At 41.0% G+C, this 18,895-nt stretch overlaps 1 protein-coding gene across 2 annotated transcripts; it reads right to left on the reverse strand.

Annotated features, from left to right (window-relative positions):
• Positions 1-302: 302 nt before the first annotated feature.
• LOC139201567 (calcitonin gene-related peptide 1-like) lies at positions 303-6,320 on the reverse strand. 2 transcript variants are annotated; one of them, XM_070830923.1, is made up of 5 exons: positions 6,227-6,320; positions 5,045-5,136; positions 3,772-3,906; positions 1,764-1,948; positions 303-1,440 (listed from the first exon to the last, which is right to left on the reverse strand). In XM_070830923.1, the coding sequence occupies exons 2-4, from the start codon at positions 5,128-5,130 to the stop codon at positions 1,789-1,791; spliced, it is 381 nt and encodes a 126-aa protein (XP_070687024.1). In that variant the 5' UTR covers positions 5,131-5,136; positions 6,227-6,320; the 3' UTR covers positions 303-1,440; positions 1,764-1,788. The 2 variants fall into 2 exon arrangements, with proteins under 2 accessions (XP_070687024.1, XP_070687023.1); XM_070830922.1 differs by having other exon boundaries at positions 1,764-1,951.
• Positions 6,321-18,895: the final 12,575 nt, after the last annotated feature.

Below are 18,895 nucleotides of genomic sequence, written 5' to 3' on the forward strand. Positions count from 1 at the left end.
GATGATTATAAATGAACCAGTCTGTCAGTAGAGTATGTAAAGACATCTTGAAGAATGTATTGTTCTGTAAACTGTACTCGAAATAACAGAGAATTCATGTTGTGTCCTGTCAAACTCAGAAATGAGTAATGTTTGCTCTTGCACATGAAAATCAAAGATTTTTTTCTAATACAATAAAAAACCATACTGATTCTGGATGATCTGGATGGTGTACATTTACCTCCAACGGGGCTGAAGAAGAACAAGTCTGACTGCAGGTTTGGCTGCTTTTTATTAAGCAATTACCCATGCAGTTTTTTTTCTTGTATCATCATGTATCTCAACATATCCATGCCACTGTGTTGTCAGTCAGAAAATACTCAATACCAATGAAACTGATGCGTTTACACCTGCAGACTGTCGCTGCGTACAAAGTGACCCAAAGTGTGCAACAGTAGAGCGCATGAATGTGGATTTTTCATTATTTTGCCAAATTATAGAAGTGTGCTACATTTTTCAGGATGTGCGTATCTGTCAGTGGAAAATATGGTCCAATTTCTAACCAGTGAATTACAAAGCACTAACGCTATACGATTTATCATGTAGAATTTATGGACATTGGTAATCAATATTCCAGCAATTAATGTACAAATATAAGCTTCTCATAATTTAATCAACCTCTTGATGGTTCAACCTATTTCTACACCTAAATGCTTAAAAACCTTTGAAGAACAACACAAGTACCCCAAACCCGAGTGTATCTAAAATACATTTTAATCTTGCTGAAATTTGTTTTCACAATATTGTTTACAATATTAATCTGTCTTCATTCTCTTCATCCTCGCTCGGGTCTTCTTTATCGTCTCGAAACAGAACTGTACAATCATGTTCATGTAAATTGTTCTACATCAAGGCACAAGACAACAGCCGTTGTGGGGGGGCCTTGGGTAGGCTGATCTTTAATGGCGTCCCTCTGGCACACAGGAAAACAGGGTACCCTTGGGAGGAAAGGGAATTGTGGAAAATGTAGGAATATGGATCTCAAATGGGGAGGGAGAGGTGGGTCGCATGGAAGAAATGTGCTCTAACGAGGTGAAAGGAGGGAAAAAATAAGGTGATAACCACTGCTGCTTTCATTTTATTTTCCAATGACACTCATGTATAAAAAAGAGGAACCATCAGGATGTTTTTTTTCTTTCGTCAGGAGTTCATTTGTTCATGTACATAAACTAAAGTGCCTTTTTTTCTCTTTTTTTTTCCTCTTATTTGCCAAAAGCGAAAGGTTTCACTAACAGGATGGAGATGGGGGACGAGAAATCCTGTGGCGTCTTTTTTTTCCCCGTAAGAATGTGAGGGAGTGGATAAAGGGCCAGTTCAGTGTTTTTTTTTTTTCTGCTCGATTTTGTTTTGTTGATTTTTGTTCTCAGGTTTTTTTCTGATGTTTTCTTGTCAGGTTTCAACCTTTTGAAAGAGAGACAGACAGAAAGAAAGAAATGAATACACGATTAGTACAAAATCATTTAAACTGATTTGTAATAAAAGAAAAAATTGTCAAGTTTGGTTTTGTTGTCTAAATGTTAATAATTCTGCTCTCATTATTTCTATTCTAATCTAATTTGTCACTTGTTAAATTAGGTTGTTAAATTAGCATTTGTGAAATTAGCAAATGGAGAAATGTTTCATTTTTTGACGATACTCATCATGATCACAAGTGGTGGAATGTAAAAACCAACAAAACGAACATAGAAATCACAGTCCAAGGAAGAAGAAGAAACTTTATTCACCATTTCCCTGAAAGTCCTGGGGTGCTCACATCTGGACATTTCTCCTCCGCCTGCCAAAGGCCTTGGCGCCGACGTTGGTGGGGACGAAGTTGCTGTTGCCCATTCCCCCCGACCGGCTGAGGAAGTCCGCCAGGCGGTGAGTCACGCAGGTTGCTGTGTTGCAGGCTCGCTTCTGTGCTGTAACGCTGCTTCAGGAGAGCAAACAAGTGGTTAGTGCCAAGATCTGGTGTGACATTCATGCATATCAACATACAGGTTTATTATTTTTATTATCAAATTCACAGAGCACACAAACCTTAAAGACTTACAGGTTAAAAATGTGCACCATTTTTCTTACCTTTGAACTCGATGAGGGCTTTCAAGGGCACTATCAGATGCTCTAAAATCCTATTCATGTTTTGTGTCTGTGTTTGCAAATGAGTTCATGAAGTACCCAACTGAGTGTTTTAAAAAATCCCTATGAATGAAAATGAGCTAAGGCTTCCTGGTAGAAAAATACGTTTATTGAACAAGAAACATGGTGTCGCATGAGTGGATCATTTATTAATTAGTTCGATTAAGTGATCTTTCTAAACCCTTAAACTTCAGGGGCTTTGAAATGCCATCAAATGACTCCACGCACATTACACAGAGATGGATGTCTGAACCGGCTTCTGAATTACATTTATGAAAACTGAATCTGATTGTCTGCAATGACAAAGACAAATCATTCTCTGCCAAAAAAAGCGGAGGGGAAGGAGAGAAGCACTGAAAAATTGGTTGCAATTAAAGGTCATATTCTTCTCATGTCAATCAAGCAGGTACAATCAACATGCACTTGCCAATCCAAAAACAATAAGGAAGAAAATGGGATGAGGAGAGGAAGAGGACAGGGGAGGAGGTAAGGAGAGAGAGAGAGGGAGAGGAAGAGATGCAATAAAGGTAAAAGAGGGGCTGAGGGAGGATGAGGAGGGGTTAGATGCTGTCAAACGTCTCGCCGTAGCTTGCATAGCTGTCGCTCTCAGGCGCACTGCGCTTCTTGCCGGGCGTTCCTGCTCCCACGTTCGTGCGAGGGAACGTCTGCAACTTGTGCAGCTCCTGAGACAGTTTGCCCAACACACAGGTGCTGAGGTTGGAGCAGCGCTTGGTTAGGGGCCTGTCCATGCTGTCGGGGAGGGGACACACAAGACACATGCAGAGAACAGGCTCATAGATAAAGGAAGACATGCAGGTAACACTTTCTTCATCTCTGTCTTTCTTCTTCCATCCATCCACGCATCATTTCTCTCACATGCATTTTCTTTCACATGCCATCGCAGGTATAGAAAAGTAAAAATAAAAACACCCCCCCCACCCCTTTACAGCATCATGCTTTTCCCCCTCCCCACCATTCAAAGAACCTGTCATCCATCCCCTCATGCGCCAAACCTCCATCTCCACCCCCACCCCGGCAAATCCCTTCTTGTCACATCCTTTACACCCACAGAACAAACAGAAACCAGTCGCTTCCCACTGTCATGCAACTCCACTTAATTGACATCATGCACACTTATTCGTTCCGTTAGGCATCCACTGTTCACATGCCCGGCAGGCAGGCTGGAAATAGTAGTCTATTCAAACAAAGTCAAAATCAAACTCATCCATGCGGGAGCAGGGTCATGACAGAGAATAGGGTTTTTTTTTTTGTTTATTATCATCTATTCTTGGACATGATCAGTTTTTCTCTCTTTGGGTCGGCTAAGAAGTACATACCTCTACGCCTGATTGAACCCAAGTGAGGCGCAACAAAGACACATCCTCAGTGGTGTTAAAGTGAAACCAGAATATGATACTGTCCCTAAAGAGATGCACAAAGTCCGGCATGGTAGCCCAAACAGAGCGGCCCATTTCACCTTTTACTTTAGTTGAGTTTAGTTTCACCATTTAACTTTCCATTCTGTCATTACAGTCAAATATTTGATCAGCTGTTTCTGCAAAGGGATGAAATGTTAAACTGCCTTTTAAAAAGTAGAGTCATCTTTTTGTGTACCTGTTTCCCTCAGTTGCCTGCTGCTCCAGCTCCTCCGCCGTCATCTGCACAAACTCCTTGACGATGGCGTTGAGTAACCTTCGCGCCTCGTAGTCCGTGAGCGTGACTCGGTCTGACATGGACTCTAAACCCGGTCTGTGGTGAAGGGGTGAGTGGAGGAGAGAGTCAGAGAGGTTGCGGGGAGGAAAGGCAATGAGATCAGCATTAAATCCTTCGCTAGAATTATCACCTGCAGTTAAAAAGGAAGGGTGGGGATGTGTGTGGGGGTGTTAGGGTGGGGTAGGGTGGTGGTGGTGGAGCGGCTGGATGGATAGGTGGGGTCAGGGGGGTTGGCTGGGACGTCACCAACTCTGAGAGGGATGACGTCTGAGTTGGAGGGCCCCCGGCCAACGCGGGGAAACAATCTGCGGAAAGTGCCTCATCTAAGAGAGGGGCTGATGTGCAACCGGCTTTAGATTTATTACAAAATCGATAGCTTCATGGGAACAGTGTGGGGAGTGGCTTGAATGGCACTTCATATAAATATATAGATCTCATTTATCTCCCCCTGAAGTGAATTGCACTTTTGTTCTCCATCTTTTTTTGTTCTTTTTTGCTTCCATTATTCCCTTTTTAGGAGTTAAACGGAGAGAAATTTCATCCAGTTGGATTAGAGGGATTACAGGCTGAACAAAGTTTATAAAACATTAGGAAATTACATTTGTGGGACCTACACATGTTCTGTTTTTTAATAAAAGTATTTGGATAAAGACACTAAATAACTCTCAACTCATCCCTCATTTAATCCTGTCTTCTTTTTCTAATAAAAGTGGATAGAGACACTGAAAAACTCTCAGCCGAGCCTTAATTTAATCCTCATGTTGATAGCACCATTGATAATTAAGATTAATCCAGACAAATATATTCAAAGTTAGTGTGCATGCACAATATTACACTCTGCTGTAGATTTATCTCGTGTTTGAATGTGTTTGCAGCTCTCTCCGTCAATCTACCCCTCACGCAGAAACACTTATCTTCTCCAGTTTCCTCATATTTTTCAGGCAGCACTAAAAATATTGTGACAAAAACTGTACTGAACTTCTTCAGTGAAAAACATTTATTACATTTTTCTGAGGTGTCATTGACCCTCCACACCTGCTCACTGGTTGTTTATGATTTTAACAATTTGGGAATTTACATTCGTTCTACTTTTCCACATAATTTCAAGTTGCTGGAAAATGCGTGTCAGCTGTGTCAAGTGTCAAATGTGAAATGTGGATGTTGAGCACCTCACCTGGCAGGGGCGGCTTGTAAGCAGTACATCTGGCAAATGACCAGGGCGTAGGCAACGAGGAAAGCAGAGATCTTCAACATAACCATGGTCCCCTACACAGCAAGAAAGAAACCCCCATCAGCTCCATGTGCACAAGCCTGCAGCAAATCACACTCACAAACCGCTAAAACAAGTTCTCATGTTATTTAAAAATTCATCCATTAAACAAAAAAAAAAAGCAGCATACATCTAGAAAATAAACTTGCTAGTGTCTGATCCTCTTGTGCTGCTGGAGAGAAGTTGCAACAAGAAAAAGGGGCTTCTTGTCACTTCTCAGAGGGGTGAGCTCAGCTCTACCCACATCTCAGCACGCCACTATTTAGCTGTGGTGTCCTGCTGAACATCCTTGCTTTTCCACACAGCATCCCTTCAAAACTGAGCCTCATAACAACCCTCTCCACTCTTCTTCTGCAAAACACTCCGTTCCTCCAAAACGTTCAGCCAAGAGCACAGGACAGGTAGTTCTCTCGTGTCATACGCTGCAGGTCCCAGAGTGTGTGTGTGTGTGTGTGTGTGTATGTGCATGTGTGTGTGTGTGTGTGTGTGTGAGGGTAGGTGAGGGTCCTAGACTGTGCAATGCATGTAGCTCTTGCTAGCGCTGGCAGAGGAGGGGTGAAAAGAGAAGGTAGGGGGGTGAGAAGGGGGGAGTCCAAGCTTGCCAACTCCCTAAGGGACCAGTGCATTAGTGTAATGAGCTGCCAGCACTCTCTCTCTCTCTCTCTCTCTCTCTCTCTCTCCCTCTCTTTCGCACACACACACACACACATATACACACACTCTCAAATCTGGTTCCTCCTGTCCATCTCTTCTTTCCTTCCCTTCTTTCACTTGCTGCTCTTCACTTCAGTTTCTTCTCATTTTTGAGTCCCATTCTTGCTCTCTCCCTTCGTATGTCTCTATCTCAGTCTTTGGCCTTCAAGCAGCAGACTGGACCATCAGAAAAATGGGTGATGGTGTTGCCGGTGACCCCAGTGGCCACACTCCAATCCCATTACCAACACTATCACGTCACTGCAGCCTAACGCAGTGACTCTGTGTCCATATCCCCTCTGATCCACACGGGCATGCAAACAGCTTATCAGTTACATTTATAGTCAAACTGCCATTCCAACACATCACCCAGCATTAGAAGTCAACACTTACCTTCAGTGATAATCACCCAGCAAAAAAAAATAAATATATATATCTTTGTATCTCTATGCAAAACACAATAAGTTGACTTTCTCTCAACTTGCAGGACAACTCTTGATTCTGTTGCATGCAGCGCCAACGCACCAGCCTATATATCCCACCACTTGGATTTGTGCATTGACTGTGTAGGTGTTTAATTATCCGCCGGCAGCCAATCACGCTGCTCTGATGCTATGATGAGCCAATGGGATGCCTCCTTTCAGTCCTGGCTCTCTAATAAGGGATATGGCTTTGCGCTGACGTCATTCCCCAGTCACTAAGTGCTCCATTCACAAAATCCACCAGTCATTTGGACCATTTGCTATCCCCAATTTGCATTGATGTCATTAATTAAATAGGCGGCAAAGCAAACTGGTGGCTGTAGAGAAGCATCACCAGCAATAAATATTTTAAGAACCTTCCAAAAATGTTACATTGCTTGCTTTATCTCAAATGCCAAATCGATAAGGCCCCCCCCCCCACCCCAACACCACTGCCACCCTCCCAGCTAAGCACTTGCAGGCGGGGCCATCTGCTGGGGAGGGATGTATACTACACAGTGACGCACTCCCAGCTCTTCATTCATAACGCTGTTTAGACAGCACCAACTTCAGCACTACACCCACTGTGCTTAGGCTCAGATTAGACCATCTAACACACTGTTAGCTTATGTAATCGGCTTGTTATTGATATATGATGTGATTCACCACAGATAATGAACTCACGGCACTTTACATGTCATGTGCGAGGCCGCACGGGTCAAGTGTGTTCACAATATTTAATGAACTACTTTGGAAATACAAAGCATTGTGCAATTTTTAACTACTGCGACTTAATTCACTTCATTTTTATCAATATGGTTAACCTGAAACATATTTCTTCTCTCACAGCACTTACTATATGCAATAAAAACCTCAGCTAAGTACAAGAAAATCCCCCCCTCACTTCAGTGAAACATCAAACCACGCTGAGTTAATAAAGTGATGCCAGAGTCAGTCCAGTAATGATCACTGCTGCCCGGGCCCTCTCCCACACACTGAGTAAACGAGTTGTCCTCCTCGGTAAAGACCAATCGATGACAGCCTCCAACAAGAGCCGTTTCTCAAAAGCAATTACACAACAGTTGGTGCACCGTCGTTTCAATTCCCTTCCTTTTCATTAGTGTGCAGGGTGGCGTGTGTGTGTGTGTGTGTGTGTATACAGTAGATGTGTGTGCACATCTCTGCACAGTGGATAAAATGAATGGCTGTACAGTAGGTCTGTGTGTGTTCTGGATTGTATGTCACAGTGAAAGAAGGGGAGGGGTTGCCTCTCCTTGTCTGTGTCGTAGAGGAACCCCATTAGACAGGATGAGCCTTTTAGTGCTATTGAGCCACGAGGCTCACCCATGTCAGACGCTAAATCACCGCTGAATAGACAGCTGCCGGGTCTCAAGCCACAGCTACGAATCTACGTCACTATTCTACCTGCAGATCTACTGTCCTAATCTATCACACAGCGCTGGACAGACTGAAACTCAGCAGGAGATCACTATCTTCTTTCATGAATTCTAACTTTTTCTGACGGCTTCAGCCTCATGACCGAAACTTTGAGCCCCTTTTTAAGTGCAAAAAACTGAAATGAACAGAAATTAAAAATACAATTTATACAAAATGCAAATATACAATACAAAATAGAAAGTGCCAGTGTGTGGTGCAGCAACAATGCACTACATAAGTGCCAAACCTTCAGAAGTATTCATATTCATGAGTAAAATATGTAGTAGTATAATAAGTAGCCAAAGTAAATTTTCTATTTCTACAATGTCTTTCAAGTTCAGTGATACAAGGTGCCGCATAGGTGTGTGAAAAACATAAAGCCAGTAGAATAAAAATGATTTTAAAAAAAGGCTTTAAAGGTTTCCATTTATATAACTGGGTTTTTAAGAGCTTTCACTCAGAGCTGTTGGTTTGGTGTGAAACTGTCCAACAAGATAACACTGACTATACCACAGAGTAACCAGTAAAGAGTAAGATGTTAAATCTGAAAATTCCAATTGTTGGTGCCGCCCAGTGCTAGTATCAAAAAAGGTAATGCTCTGAGGACACTGAGATCATTTCACCAGGATGTTTAAAAAAATTTTAATTTGCTATCACTGCATAAATATATAAGCAATGGCTTTAATAAATCTACTAACAGTGTCTTTATCTTAGTTGTCATTGATTTTGATGATATAAAACTTAACAAACTTGGTTTATATTCTGCACAACATATACAACACCTTCTACCCTTGGACCTCAGTTTGGATAAGGAAAAACTCCCCCAAATAAAAACCCTCTACTAAAACCAAGTCTGCAGACACTCACAGGTGCCAGTTTATTAGGCACACCCAGCTAAAACCACCACACTTTAATTCAGTAACAGGCCTGCGATGAATCCTCCCTTCACAAAGGGTTTCTGTTGAAACTGTTGATTCGAACTGCGTGGTCATTTTGAAGGATGCAGGTGTTTCTCTTATTTTGTCCACCCTGTTTATATCAACGAGGGTAGGTAAAAATAAAGTTGTTTTCCTTGGTGCCTTTTCTTGGTTTTCAGCCGACAGTATGTGTGTTACATGAGCACACACCCGTCTCTGTGTGCGGCTCTGGGTCTATATATTGTATTCCTGCGTGTGGGTGAGTGTGTCTGCGCTGTACATACATGCTTACGTATATGTGCTCATATTTTCAGCGTGGGCATTCCTTTTGGGTCATCTGCGTCACAGTGCACCCTAGGGAGCTGCACAGGCCGTCCTGACTCCTTCAGAGTTTTCCTGAAAAAACTTTTGAGCGTTGAGTCGATATGATAACCTTTGAAACCGGGCCTCCCCCGGCTGCGATTAACTCACTCGCTCTAGTGTGAGTTATTACTGGGGACGCAACGACTGCTGCTATGTCTGCAGCTGCTGCTGTTCTGCTGCTATTGAATGTGAACAAACGTTATGCTATATGTCATCTTAATGGCTCAGCTCTAAAGGTACATTAGTTATGTTGCAAACACTGGACATGTAAGACTGCTGCTGTAAGCATCAACGTGATGACTGAGCTCATCAAAGAGGTGATGTATAGGTATGTTTATTGCCATGCACACACACAATGGCATCAGTGCACAAGCTCAAATGCTCTGCCATATGTCACGGGGACTGTTCAGGATGTCATGTGTGTCGATAAAATTCAATACCTGCAAAACACACACATGTAGGCCGTGGTGGAAGGTTTCCTCTGATGTTTTTACTCCAGTAAAGTAGTAATACCACACTGAAGAAATACTCCGTTACAAGTAATTTTCGCATAAGTATACCAAAATTAAAAGTATTCAAATGTATATAATATTATTGGATTGCATTAATGTCCTCTATTATATTCTCTATTTATCTATTATCTATTTAGCTGTACATTTTATTTTATTGTCTTATTATTTTTTTAGTTATATATACCTTATTTATATTACTTACTTGATACTGTTAGCAGTGTCACCGGGAACCAGAGACACAAGAATTTCACTGCCAGTGATTGCTTCATGTAGCTGCTGAGCATGTGACAATAAAGTCTCTTGAATCTTGAATCTTGAATCTTTGAATCTTGAATCTAATGTTGCAGCTGATAAAGGTGGAGCTATTTTAATCTGAGATGGAAGGAAAAACTCCTCTTTTGGCTCCAAAATCAAAGATGGCAATTTTGAAAATGCCAAAATCGAGCCTTGAGAACACGGTGGATGTGACCATTTATCATATACAGTCTATGGTTGCAGTAAATCACTGTTTCTGGTCACAGTATATTATATTACACATTTGCACCTGCAAACACCAACCAAGGGAACTTTGAAAACCTTCATGTTTTCTTTTGACATCCTATTAATTTGCTTCCATTTATGTCCATTTAGCAGTTTCCAGTTTATTCTAATAATTGTTAGAGTCTTTAAGTGGTCATCCAGTATTTCACAAAACACCAAACATCCCATCTGCTTTGTGTGTTCTGCTTTCCAATCTTGTTAACCATCTCACGGCCCTCAGATTTATCTTACGACACCCTGGAGGGGTCTAACCCCCAGGATGGGAGCCACTGCCCTGGCCGAACTCCTTCTCCATGCTCTACTTGGGCTCCAGAACACAGCAACATGGTGGTGGCCGTATAAACATTAGTCAGTGGCTTCAAAATGAGCGGCCAAACAACGAGTGACTCGCACTGCCTTAACGATGACCTACAGTAGGCTCAGTGCTCCTTCATGACATGAAGCCACAATGCATGCAGTGTTTGTACAGGGCGCACAGTATCTCTCAGCTCACAGCTGTTGCCATTGCTCTCTCCACCTACGCAAAACAATTAGGGTGAAGTTAGCTGGACATTGGATATTGGATCCTCAGAGGATATTTGTTGTTTCGCTTTCAATAACCTGTAAAGCCAACGATTAAAAACAGACTGATGAGTGCGTTCGTGATTTTTAGAAAAGGAAAAGCAATTTACGGCTACGGGTTTCAATACTCGACACCAACAGATAAATGAAGACAGTCCTTTGAGGCTTGATGAAGGGCATTCTGGGAAATGCAGGAAGTTGTCAATGGACACGGATGATTGACTTTCAGACTGTTGAAGATGCGATTATTCTACATGACACAAAGCTTGTGAATCACTGTTTACTGAAAACCCTCTGACATTGTTCCTATAAAAAGCCAATTCATATGAAATAAACACTTCAGAATTAAAACATACAATAATGTGTTTTATATTCACCATGTTATTTCTTCTTTTTCTTCTTTTTTACAGACAGTGCTTTGTCAGTTGCACTGTTTCATGCTGAAAAGCATTAGTTATATCCATCAGGCCAGAGACCATTTGAATGTGAGGAATATAAAATATTTTTTGTTTGTAATATTTTTTGTTTTAAGTGCAATAGGCAGTTTGATCTTTTACATGCCTTGTTACCCAGAGCAGATTATGCTATAGTGGAGGAAACTAACAGGTAATGTGTGGAAAACATTGTTGATTCAACTGTTTGCTGCCTTTTAAAAATACAACTGCCTGCAATAGCATTACCACATATATTAGCTTGTCACTCAAGTGAGACACTGGTGAATGCAAACAGGTCAGTTTTACAAAGTAAAGTTTAGGATTAGGATATGTGGGCTGCATTCAAATGAATTAAAAAAAATATATATATATTTTCTTTATCATTCAACCGTTGTTAAAAAAAGGGAAAATCAAAGAAAACAGCTGCAACTAATGAGTGACATGAATGATAATGACCTCTGTAAGAGTATGGTTTAGATCAGGTTATGATGGTTAGGTCTGGCTTTTCTAGTTTCCATTACGGATCAATCAGACTATTATTTGTGATTAATAAGTTGGTCTAAGTGTCAAACGCAAAAGTCAACAAAAGCCTGATGATGTTTTTACTTTAAAATGGCTAATCAAAGTATTTTTGATATATTAGATTAATATATCTATTAATCGGCGGATCATTTCAGCTCTAGCCGTATCACACGTCACTCTAAAATGAAACAAGACCACTGACATATTGGTAACTTACTAGGTGAAGGACAAGAACCAGTGAAATTAAGATCCCATCTCGCCAGCTGTGAATGTAACCAGTGTTATAATGCAATACTTTTCCATGTACAGAAACCATAAATCAGCTTTGGGAGGACAGTGGGTGTTGATAGGGTCAGAGCAGGGCGATATGATCTATGAATGTCACTGCTCACTGTTGGGCACCTCCCAGTCAGTTAAGGCCTGGCCCATCCAGATAAATCACTTCCTGAAGAGAAAGGAAGGCGAAACAGCACTTAAGTCATTATCCAACTGCAGCCCCCTGTAATGGCTCTCAATCTCGGAATCTAATCAGTGGCTTGCCACCACAAAAGAGGCTCGCCACCTGATTAAACACAAGTACAAGCGGTGGAACTGGTGTCGCTTGGTGGTTTTACATCACGGAGAAGAGGGACTGTGTTTGAACACCTGGGATGGAGCGTTCACCAGAGTTAGCGGGAACAGTCGGAGTGGAAGATATGTGGCTTCCAACCGGTGTTACGCTCTTGAACATGCTGTTCTATCTGTTGGCTGAGTAGAAGGTCACGCTAACATTTGGGGGGGACACGTCGTCAGTTAAGGAAGCATGTAAAATGTCAAGGAGCACGCAGGGCGCTCCAATTTTCCAGGCGTTTGCCGTTGTTCATCCTCAGACATTAGGGAGATTACATTCAGTCGCTGAAACCTCAAAGCATCAATCAGGGGCCTTCGATATCACAGCGCGGGGAGGTGGGGGGGGGGGGTGTTGGCCTCCACGCTAGGCTTGCTTGTATCTACTCACCATTCATTCAAGAAAAAGGAGCAAAGGAGAAAAAAGAGACCTCTCAGCAATCTATAGCTAGACACTTACAAATGCTGTGGACGGGCAGAGCAACACGAAGGAGTTTGAGTTTCGGAAAAAGTGCCTGCTGGGAGTCGTATTTATCACGATTACGCAAGAATGAATGAGGTGACCCGACTAGCAGAAATATGGCGGAATTGGATTTGAGTTGTGCAGCGATTATGCTTGCCAGCTCGACCATACAAAACATTATGAGAATCATCAAGCCATTTATTTGATCCACTCACATTTTCTTCTAAAAGGAAAGACCTCTCAGTCCCAGACGCCGATGCAAACACAGCTGGGACCTCACAGGCTGAAGCCAATGAGACACAAATCAAACTTTGGATTTCTCCACATGCTGAAGTGATGTGGCGTGGAGCTCCAGTAAGAGGGATATTCTGCTTTTAAAGACTTAGGAGGGAGGGTGGTGTCTTTTTTTAGCCTTTCTAAAACAACACATGAGGAGTGAGGAGGGAGTTTGTCCGCAGTAACATAAGCTGCGATTGTTAGTTTGTACAGCAGTAACCGAGTCCACACACACAGAGTACATCAGTCATTAAAAGACCACTTTGTAACTTTGGAAACAAGGTAAAACTAAACATGTCATGGTTGTGTTTTTCCTACTTTTGTGTTCTGTTTTTGTGTTGCAGTGCTGGAGTGTTGCAGGGGCGGAGCCGACCTCCTCAGGGGCAGCAGGACACACCTGATCCTAATCATCCCCATTAAGACTCCCCTTTTTAAGATGGCCTGCCTTCGACTCCTTTGTCAGACTGTTCCCATGTTTCTTGTGAATGCTACCGATCGGTCTCCGGCTTCCTGCCACGCTTCACCTGCCCTAGCTGTTTTTCCCCTCGTAGTGATTTTTGGTTTTTTACTTGCCAGTGCTTCATTTTCCCCATTGTGGTGATTTTGTTGGTTTATTCTTCTCTCACTTTTGTTAATAAACCTTCTTTGTAACCCTGCACTTGGGTCCACACCTACCTCGTGTCCTTAACAAAACAATTATTTTCATTACCTGTTAATCTGCTGCTTATTTTCTCAATAGTCCTTAAATTTATTGAAAGTAAAGTTTGTATTAAGTCTGAGGTTAAGTCAACAAACCAAAAGCCTTTCAGTTTCCGCACATAAGATAAAGACATAAATGAAGAAATTGATTGATTTACTATCAATAGATTGCCGTTCATGCGTGTAGCTATCAAGTGTATGTTTAAAATGCCTTTTACATGGTTTTGAGGTTAAAATGAGTTCGCTGGAAACATTAAAAATTCACAGATACAATGTTTTTGTACTCCTGGTGCTAACATTAGCCTAACTAGCTAGTCACATTTCCGAACAGTTGTAGTTTCTGACGGCTGAATCGACCGTCGCTGGCCGAAAATTAGAAGACTGCTTTTGTTTCCTCTGGCTGAAATCTGCAGTTCTACAAATTAGTACGATTTTCAGTGACAAATCTCTTATCGTTGTCATTTTAAACTGTCTGACATGTAAAACAACAGAAGCTGAGCAAGGCTGAATTTAGCAAATAGTCAATATAATTACACAACAGAATGATCAGGCCCTCTAATATAACTAATATTTCACGACATCTTCCAAGAATAAAACAAACTGGATCACCTACACAAACATAGCTCGACTGTCTTTTTAAGATACCAATGCTGCTTGAGATTTTGTGCATTGCAACCATTATTTTTGCTTGAATAACTCTGATGCACCTTGAGAAACCGCGGAGTGACTCAGTCTGGTGCCCTGTCAAAAGCTGGGCAGGGGCAAGCAGCTCCTCTGAAGTATCTTAAGGAAACTTGGCTCTCATCTTTGGAGTCATTTCAGATTCAATCACACTTGATCAACTTGGAGCGCGTCCCGTGGTATTTATAGAAAGTTAACCGTTCTGCGGTTATAAAGCCTGGCAGAGGCCCAAGAATCTGCCATCATTTCTGCCTCTGCAGCAAAGCTGAGAGTTGGAAATTTCTGGCTCTCAGCGTGACTCCAAAATGCTCAAGTTACAATGAAACAGAGAAGAAAAATCTTTATTAACGTTATTGTTTTACCAAAAGCTGCCATTTTCGATGGAGGCTTTTTAATACAAAGGTTTCAATAAACATTCTTTTTCTGTACCCCATTTCTTTTTTCTTCTGTCAGAGTGCACTTAGTCCTTTCTTGCACCATCTTTAGTGTCTTCAGGGTTTTTCACTGAGGTTTTTTTACTTTCATTAGCTCTTTCTTCTTTCTTTGTCATTGTTCTTGTACACTATGCTGCTTTATAAAAAGTTTGCAGTGTGTCTCACCAGAGAGTACTCATCATCTTTCGGAGAGCTTGTTCTCCCTTTCAGAGGAAAATATCTCAAATTGTGGACCATCAAATTCCTGACCCATGAACCTCTTCTTCCCCTTGTTATGTCACCCTCGTTGACGTAATAGAGTCTACCAGTTAATGGTTTGGCCGGCATGGCAATGAAATTAATATGGTGTGTTCAACCATTGCATTTTTTTCCTCCGCCACCAGAAATGGGACAGTTTTTCCAATCAGTCAAATGCAGTTAAAAGCGCCCTTCACTCGTAAAAGCTATTATTGTGACATGATGGATCCTGAAGCACAAGAGGCCATTAAGGGGGTTTAATGAATAGATTAGCCAGAGCAGCCAGGTGTCTCCAGAACAACACTTGATCACACACCCACCTAAACGTTGCCACCAAAGTGTCTCCTGCCCATTAAGTGCCAAATCACAGACGCTCTAAGTCGTGCCATAGCTCTTCATTTCATCAGCGGATGGGGGTTTTTTTTAAATAAAAACCTGACATGCTTCTCACTTCTCAGAGGGAAAGAACAGTTTTTGGCTTTAAAACATTAGCAAAACATTGTTTCCTATAGTGAAATGATTCCCTTAAGCCTTCCAAATGTGTATTTCATTGGATATTCCAAGAGTCAAACAGCATAAATATCAAATTGAGCTAACCTTTTGCTATGAACCAGTATTCCTGTGTGTACAGACTGTTTGCTCGACTTCTTCCTCTCAGTAAGTATTGATTGACAGGCCTCCTCTGTCCTCATTTGCTGTCATGCTTGCTGTGCTGTAACCAAAGATACGTAGTTACACAATGTCAGGATAAAACCAGTCGTCGAAGCTGATGACATGATCGCATAGCAATGGCTCTCACAAATCAGACAGCGGGTATTTATATCAGCCTGTAATCATTTCAATCAGTCACACATGCCGACACTGAATCCACGAGATTTCATGTCAATCCTACATTAAGCACATAAAGGTCGTATCACATGAAATTTAAAGCAGGGGGATATTTCAGTTAGTTTTGACAAAACTATTCGCTGTCTGCTTGTCTTTAGTTGTCTGTTAAAGAAATGCATTGAGCTGCACAGGCTCCAGTTTCCACTTGAGCAATTCTCTCATATTTTGTATCTTGAGTAACTGTCTCGTCTGCTCTTTTTACTTATTTCTTATGCCAGTGTCATATTGTTAATGTTGTTTTGACTAATATAAAATGAAATCCATTTAACGCAAGGGCATTATTTGTAAAAAAAAAAAAAATATATATATATATATATATATATATTATATTATATTATATTATCATGTATTATTTACATGTAATAACATTAGAGATGCAGAGTTGTATAATATCTATATTAGAGCCAAATTCACTGGTCAATTTTATAGCGTATAAGTCAGCCAATAGGTAACAAGAAATTGTGGTACATAAATGCAGAATAGAAGCCTACTAAATGGTTCTACTATATCATGTTTATCTTGTGTTTTCTATCTTAAAAATATTAAATACCATTATAACATTTCTAAATAAGCTTGGCCATGTGGTAATGAGGCTACAATTGACTTATTGACTGTATTCTCATATATATTCATCTCCATGGTGCCGTTAGCATCTTTCAGCTAATTGTTTTGGTTTTTGGGTCACGCTCATTGTTCTCATCTACAGCAGGCAGCTGTTTCCAGTAGAAATCACTGATGATTTCACTGTAAACTACCTGCTTAGCGCCCAACTGTACTGGGGCATTTAGCGGCTAAACAGCCATATATTTCCATCAGGAGTTGGTAGAGACCAAAAACAGAGCTAAAAGAGAGTGAATATTGGACCTACATACTGGTTGGTCAGTAAGTGCTGGATGTATAGGCCTCATTTAGCAACTTCCATCATATCAACGTAAAAGGTGATGATATGTCAATGTTGTGTTTGCAGCTGGTTTCTGCTGCCCTCAAGTGGGCAAAAAATCAATTACTGCAGGTTTAAGTTTCCAACTCGTTTAATAAGACACATGGTCGAATGTCTGTATCATTATTAACAAGCAGTTTTAAGACCACTGGTAAATGAATGAGAAATGATTTGATATGACAACAGGTTTGCCTACTATAGAAACTTAATTTAACATTTCTAATAGATGAGTATTGTAGCTCTGACTCTATCCCCACACTGTCAATCCAGATGAGGATAATAAAGTCTGATGATATTATTGAGTTTACAACAAACTAATTTACAGTATTAGAGGCTTTAACAGCTATTTAAGAGGAAGTGCACAAACATAATTTCAACATTTAAACGACCAGAACCGAATAGCAAGGAACAGAAATAAATGTGTGGCATCAGCGTGAGGCTCATTGAACTGAGTCAGAAATCAGACTGATGTATCACACAGCAGACTGACTTTGGTGTCAAACATTCATCGACTGGGAAAAACCTAATTGTGTGGAAAAATCTGATCAGAAGTTGACAACGAAATGAAATGGGTGACTCATGACAAAGCCGAGCTTTAACCTCTCCCAAATAGTTCCAGCTCTTGTGCTGTCATCACAGGAAAAAAGATTGACAGACACTAACTCAGATCAATCAGAGGGTGTCAGTTGATTTGCTGTATCAATTAAGGTTTTGACTTTTTTTTTTTTTTTTGCTGCTGTCCAACAATATTTTGTGGATATTAAACAGATCAGCACAGTGCTATGTGACATAAGACAATGCTCTCATCTCCAAAAGTGACTACTCACATTAGTTTTATTCCAAAACTGCAGTGCTAGATGAGCAAATGCAATCAGTGCTTAAATGTTTGCTGGAGAGCCAAAGTAATGATTGGATGTCTCCATGTAGGCTTGGCATCATCAGATGTTTCTGCATTGACACAGACACGGGATGACAAATGAACAAATGGTTCTGGTGCATTAGTTCTCAAATTAGCTCAGGCTGTGTTATCGTAATAGCGTCAGACATCTTTACATTACTGTATTTCCCTGCTATCCAGAACAATGACGAGGAACAATTGTGATTTCAAATCACTAACACAGATGGAAGCCTCTCTGTCTGCTTAAAGAATTTTAATCACAGTTATTTTCTCATGTATTTGCAGCTTGGGTGAAATCTATTTTGCTTTAATTAAAACAAGAGAAAATGTGCATTAAGCAGATTATTGCTGAGCTCAGTGCTTCCAGCCCCATAATAACCCAACTTGACAGACTTAGGGCATCTTATGAACAAAAATGGGCGTCAGGCGTGACAAATGATTGTTATTTCCCCGTGTACGGTATCAGAGTCATCATTTTTTGCCTTCTCTCGTCTTGTATGACAAATTCCACGACGTGGAATCATGACGTTGACCAATAGGAGCTCAGAACGCTTTTGAACTGTCAACATGACAAAGCAAAAGATTAGATATGTTGTTTTTGAACTTCAGATGCTAATGTTTGCTTATATTCTTGTTCCAGGAAGTCTTCCCAATGACATCACACAATATTGCGAGCTGTCCTTCAAAGCTCATGTTAGCATTTGGGAAATTTTTTGGGAAAATACATTTCAGAGCCGTGGTATAAAAGCACTTTAGAAAGCCCTGAGAATGTTTGACCGGTTTAACACACACGTGTAAGACGCTGAGATGCTGTAGCCATTTCTTGTAACACTTTGGAAAGTGTACTTTGGCCGATCACTGCCAAAATATTCAGCTTACTTTGGTTTAGAAATATCTTGAAGTGCTCTCCATCAAGCACAGACAGCTTGTTGGGCTTTCCACTGCGTTTTCTGCTTTTAACTTGAGAAGAGGAGGGAGGTGTGGTAGCCAAATCTGAGTTGTTCTAGCCGTCTCTCATGATCTCAGTAACTGAATGGCAAATAAAAAACGTCATTTTGCTTTTTAGTGTGGTAATATTTAGTGGTACTCTAACTCTAGATGGGCTCCAGGTGAATAGCTTCACGGGTAGCTAAAATCTGAAGTGTGTATGTTAATGTATGTATGGGGATCTCATGCTCCCGTGGAAAAGGTTT

The sequence above is a fragment of the Pempheris klunzingeri genome, chromosome 5, assembly GCF_042242105.1.
Source record: "Pempheris klunzingeri isolate RE-2024b chromosome 5, fPemKlu1.hap1, whole genome shotgun sequence".
In the NCBI taxonomy this organism is placed as follows: domain Eukaryota; kingdom Metazoa; phylum Chordata; class Actinopteri; order Acropomatiformes; family Pempheridae; genus Pempheris; species Pempheris klunzingeri.